Source organism: Echinops telfairi, unplaced genomic scaffold (assembly GCF_000313985.2).
Source record: "Echinops telfairi isolate 266 unplaced genomic scaffold, ASM31398v2 ScPeMD7_31;HRSCAF=116, whole genome shotgun sequence".
NCBI lineage: Eukaryota > Metazoa > Chordata > Mammalia > Afrosoricida > Tenrecidae > Echinops > Echinops telfairi.
In genome coordinates, this window is record NW_022103928.1 from 61121492 (window position 1) to 61127053 (window position 5562).

Consider the following 5562-nt stretch of genomic DNA (forward strand, 5'->3'; position numbering starts at 1 on the left):
GGGGTGGTAGGGGCAGCAGCCTCCTGCCGGGGTAGCCAGGATCCTATTTTTTGTGTGTCTGTCCCCGGGCGAGACCTGCCTGCACCAATGCCCTCCTTGGAGATGCAGCTGGGGGAGAGGAGTCGGAGACCCCTTCGCCCGGCGGTCAGCAAACAGGGGCTTGATTGGCACCTGCAGTTCTTTCGGTGCGTACCGGTGACTCTGAGTAAACCTGAACACCTTTTAAGGACACGATTCCAATCACAGTGATTAGATCTGTGCAAAGGACACACAGGGCTCTGGAATCACTTCAGTTGCTGTAAGGGGCGGGGCAGGCTCCTCTGTCTCATAGGTCACTGGCCGTGGCCTTGACGATCTCCACCAGAAGCCAACGGCTCACCCCCAAGACACGTTACAGGTGGAGAACCAAGTCCCAGAGCAGGTCCGTGGCAGAGCTGGGGTTTGAATCCACGGCTGTGAGACTGCAAGCCCCAGGCCTCCCAGCGCTGCTGGGGAGGGGGCTTCCCAAGAACCAGGATAGGGTTCTGGCCGTAGCATGGGGCAGTGGGCCCTGGGGGTCAGACTGACCCAGCACCTCAGGCTCACAAACTTGTGGGGCCAGGCTAACAAGATGGACCCAGGAGACAGGAGAGTTCAAGGTGCTAGGGAAGGGTGCAGGGTGTGTATAAAGTGATTAGAACTCAGCATAAAACAAAGGCCCCATTTGGCCAGGCAAAACCTGTCTGTGGGCCGTGTCGGGTCTACAGCCATGAGCTTTGGCTACCCATAAGCACCAGGTCTCCCGGATTGCTGCAGACGTGGAGGACTGGGAGAGACTCTGGACCACGGAGGCTTTCCAGGCCGCCAAGGGGCTGAGTCCACAGGGGCCCCGGTGTGGGAACCCCAGGATAGGGCCTTGGCCCTGGCAGAACCTTCTGGTGACGTGCGAAGAAGCCCTGGGGGCGTGCGGGTGGCCCCAGCCTGCCTTACCTTTGACCAGCGTGTGCTTGTCGGTGGGAGAGGATCGGGCCAGCACCCGCAGCTTGGGCCAGATCTTGTCGATTCGCTCTTGCTCAATCTGGAGAGGGATTTGGGGGGAGGGGGGTGGTTGGGGAGCGGCCAGAGGAGGGAGGGGACTTGCCCAGCCTCTCTGAGCCCTTTCCCGTCTGCAGCACACTGGCTGGCTTCCGAGCAGCCCCCAGCGCCCAGCCCCCATGCCAGCACCCCCCTCTGAGCACCTACCTCCCCCTTCTCGTTCCGGATCCTCCGGTTGAACTCCTTGCCCTCCAGGCACAGAAAGTCCTCCCCAGGGTGGATGATGCCACACTTGATGGCGATCGCCCTGGCCGTGTTGATATTGTCACCGGTCACCATGCGGACCGTGATGCCAGCCCGCTGGCACTTGCGGATGGCTTCCGGGACCTGGTCAAGAGGGCAGGCGCTAAGCAGGGAAAGCACTTCTCTGTAAGGACCCAGACGGCCACTACACGGCCGCCCCCTCCCTTCTCATGCCTGCGGCAGGCATTATTGATCAGTAGCCAGTTGAACCCTGCTATGGTCGGTCTCAGAGTCCTGTGGCACAGTGCCCGACAGCCACCTGCCATCAACCGTCAGCCTGGCCAGGGATGAGACCAACGGAACTCCTGACTTGGACCAGGGCTTTAAGAAGGGCTCCATGCAGAGCCCCTTGTGCCCTGGCCTCAGGCAAGTCCAGTGGCCTCCCTGGTGCACGTGAACTGTGGACTTGACCCGGCTGCATTCACACCCAGTTTCTGTCAACCGGGCGACGGGTGCCCCGGGCTGAATTCTCAGGTTTTGGAAGCGACGTTGATGGGGCGTTGTGTGTCAGAAGGTGATACAGACTTGGGATCCATGCACACGGTGATGCTCAGGTAAAATATAAAGAGGAAGGGCTTTGGCCTGTTCTCCTGGCTGGAGTGACAGATGTCTGAGCCGATCAGGTCAGGGCAGAGCCAGCTCCTTGGAAGCCATCAAGGCCCTCCCCAACCCCTCCAGGATTTGCCCCTCTAGAGCTGTGGGTCAGGCCGGCAGTGAACCATTGTCAAATCAAGTCTACTCTGACCCAGGCTGGCCCCGCGGGTCAGGAAGAACTGTGTCCCTGCAGAGGTTTCCAGTGACCGGCTTCCCAAAAGTAGATCTTCAGGCCTTTCCTCAGAGGGGCCTTGGTGGGTCGGCGTAAACCTCCACCCTCATCTCCAGTGGGGTTTCCTTGCCAGCCCTCTCCCTGCTCCCCCGCCCTCACCCCTCCACTACCTTCTTCCTTGTCAGGAGTCACTATCCCCTAGGGCTCCCCCTGCCGGGATGTGGCCACCCATCCTCCAATGAGGTCGGAGGGACAGGCTGCAGGGCCAGGTCAGGGGGCCGGTCCAGCTGGTCTGTCCGGAGGAAGAGGAGGCTCCTGTAAAGACTTAGGGTCCAGGAGCCCCCGCCGAGAGCTGCTGTGAGTGGGATTTGGCTTGGGCTGAGGGTTTGTCTTCAAGGCAGGCCCTGCGGCCACGGGGGAGCAACCTGCCAACATGGAACGGGCCACCGGGCGCAAGATGTGCGGCCTCCAGCAGCCTGCACCCTGGGTTCTGCGAACGAGCCTTCCTGGACTCTGGCTCGGGGTTCAGGGGCCACGCGAGCAAGGCCTCATGCCATAGCCGAGCTCACAAACCAACTGTGGCCTCTTTTTACGGAGCCCGAGGGCGAGGGCACGGGCCTGTCCGAGATGCCCTCTGCACAGTTTATTGCCGACGTCCTCACACTCGGCGGTAACCGAACACGGCAGCCCCTGCGGTCACCTGCCCCAGAGGATGGGTAAGAGTCCTGCTCTTTGGGGATAGACACCTTGTCTAACTCTTACGCCTGACAGAGGGGTTTAGGTTAGGCTTGCCCTAGTGGCACTGTGGTGGAGCATTGAGCTGCTAACCTCAAGGTCAGCAGTTCGAAACCACCAGGGGCTCCCTGAGGGAAAGAGGAGGCTTCCTGCTCCTGTAAAGGGTTGCAGTCTCAGACTCTCACAGGAGCAGGTCTTCCCGGCCCCGCAGTCGCGATGAGTCGGAGTCAGGCCGATGGTAATGAGTTTGGTTTGGGGTTTTGCTTAAAGACACTCGGAGTTGGAACGGGCCATTGAACGTGCTGCTCCTCCCAGGCCCCCGAGTGCCTCTGCCGCCCACCCCAGATGGGGGACCAGCCTTCTGAGGATTACTTCATGCCAGGGGTGAGGGGGCCAGTCTAGTGACTTACTCTTTCACTCTGCTCTTTCTACAGAATGGAACGGCTACTCCGGGCAAGAGCTGCGTGCTTCTAACTCCCAAGGGTGGGGTGCAAACACAGGGCCTCCAGTACAGGTCTGACCCAGGCTGTGGGATGCACGGGTGGGGGTGAGAGGTCCGTGAGAACTTCCCAGAGGAAGTGATGTTGGGGCCAGGCCCTGGGCTGGGACGACAGAATGGAGAATTGTTCCAGGTGGCACCCAGGGTGGGGGTGGGGGTGTTGCTGCCAGGCCTGGCCATAGTGCTGAAGAGGAGCCGAGGCAGGAAGGTTCTGGAACCAGAGACCGGGGCTGTTCCTCCAGGCACTGGAGCAGAGCTGGGTTTTACAGGCTCCAGCCCCAAGGCTCTCTGAATGGCTTCTTTCTGCTTGCTTTCCCACTCCCGCCCCCTGCCCTTCCTCAGAAAGGAGGAGACTGTGTGTCCTGACACTTCCCTCCGGCTCCTGCAGAAGCTGCCTGGAGGCAGGAAGGAGGCCTTGCCTGGGGAGGGAGAGTCCCAGCACCCTAGTGGAGGGGGGTGGGGGGGGGCAGTCAGGTCCGAGTCAGGACCCTCAGCAACCGAGACGTCCTTGTCTGTAAACGGGCACGGGGTGGCCTTCTGAGACAAGGCACAGGGGCAAGAGTCACGGGGCTGCCGGGTCTGACAGGTGCTGGAGATGCTGGCCCTGTGGCCTGGTGGTCTTCCTGCTCTGAGAGGGGTGGGTGCAGCAGGTGGAGGGCTGGGGCGGGCGCTCTGCTGTCTTGCTCTGAGGGTCACTGCCTGGAGTGGGAGGGGGTGCTGGGAGAGCAGGCTTTCCCCCGGGGGCAGGGGCTGTGTGTGGAGGTACAGGGCTCGGAGGCGGGGATGGAGGGTCAGCATGGACATTTGGACCCCTGACACTTGGCTCCTGGTACGTGGTTTCATGCTGAGATGGGGTCCTGCAGGCCCACCACCTTTGGCTCAAAGCTCTCTCTACCACAGTGCCTTCGCCCACGCAGCTCCCTCTGTGTGGAATCCACCCCCCCTGCCCCAGTCCTGCTCCCTCTCACCCCTCTCCCACCCTACATGCTCTCTGTCCATTAAGCCCACAGTGGGGTGGCCCTGTGCCGTGCCAGCCCTTTCTGGCTCCCGTTCACCAGCAGACACCGCACGAGCTCTGGCCCGGAGGGGACGGAGATGAGTAAGACTCAGGCCCCACCCCACTAGCAGCCGAGAGTCATCTTTTCCCACAAATAAATACTTGTAAAAATTGGGGGGGGGGCGGAGGAGAGTGTCTTTTGCTAAAATTGTCCTAGATGTTTCTTTCCGAGGGAAAACAGCCAGGAAATGGGTGCTTCCTGTTTTCATTCAATACAAGCCACCAAACATCTGCTGTTTCTGGTGACGGCCGTTGTCTGTGACTAGCCCCCCCCCCACGCCCCCGCACTCCCATAACCCAGCCAAGACCCAGACCGATGCCCCCATGGCTGCGCACACCCAAAGGGACGAGGGCACTGAGGGGACCTCCCTTTTCTGTCCTGCGGGCTTCTGCAGGGAGAACGCATGGGGGGTGGGGTGGGGGTGGGGTTGTCGGTCTGTTTAAAGCCCGTGTTTGTTGGGGGCAATACGAGGCTGAACCGGTGTAAAGGACCTCCGAGGGAGTGTGGGCCTGAGGGCCCCTCCCTGACTGGGCCTCAGTTTCCCCGGAGAAGGTAACAGGCACCCCTGACACTCTCTGGAGACTGGGGGCTGAGCTGCCCTTGAGGGGGGAACTAGGGCACAAGGGTTCTGCGAGGGCTGGCTTAACCCACGGGCCACCGGCTCCTCAGGTAGAGTTTACACCCTGTAAATACATGACCGGAGGGCGGGCTGAGCCCAGAGGAAAGGCCACCCATAGGCACGCACTGACTGAAGACGACCAGAGGGGCATGAGGCTTAACCTTCCAGAGGTGCCAGAAGGGACAGGCCATCCTCCCATCTCACAGTTGGAGAAACTGAGGCACACGGGGGAAGCAGCTTGTTAGTAGTGTGGTCGTTACATCATCGGGTGCCACCGTCAAGAGTGAAGAGGTGGGGTCTAGCCTGTCACTCAGGTTGCTGCTTGATGACCTCATTTGGAGATGCTACGGAGATAAACAACTCACTGAACTTGGGACACACAGACTCTGCTTGGTATTCCTGACGACAAGACACGCAGAGCTGTGACAGAGCCCTGGAGCTGGAGGAGCCACGTGGAGACCCACACCAGCGCCGAGATGCTTCCACTGCCACTGGATCCACAAGACTTTGCACCCACTGGCCTGTGATCTTCCTGCATTCAGCATCATTGCATGTGTTTTGTGAGTCT

The 5562-nt window shown here is 60.6% G+C and overlaps 1 protein-coding gene across 11 annotated transcripts in view; it reads right to left on the bottom strand.

The window, feature by feature from the left end:
• The window catches only part of ATP2B2 (ATPase plasma membrane Ca2+ transporting 2), a 280408-nt gene that overhangs the window by 29860 nt on the left and 244986 nt on the right, over nucleotides 1–5562 (bottom strand). For all 11 annotated transcript variants that reach the window (XM_004702241.2, XM_004702240.2, XM_045289964.1 and 8 more), the window contains 2 exons: nucleotides 1222–1401; nucleotides 970–1057 (listed from right to left, as the gene is read on the bottom strand). In XM_004702241.2, coding sequence (XP_004702298.1) covers nucleotides 970–1057; nucleotides 1222–1401 — 268 coding nt within the window. The remainder of the gene's footprint in view (nucleotides 1–969; nucleotides 1058–1221; nucleotides 1402–5562) is intronic.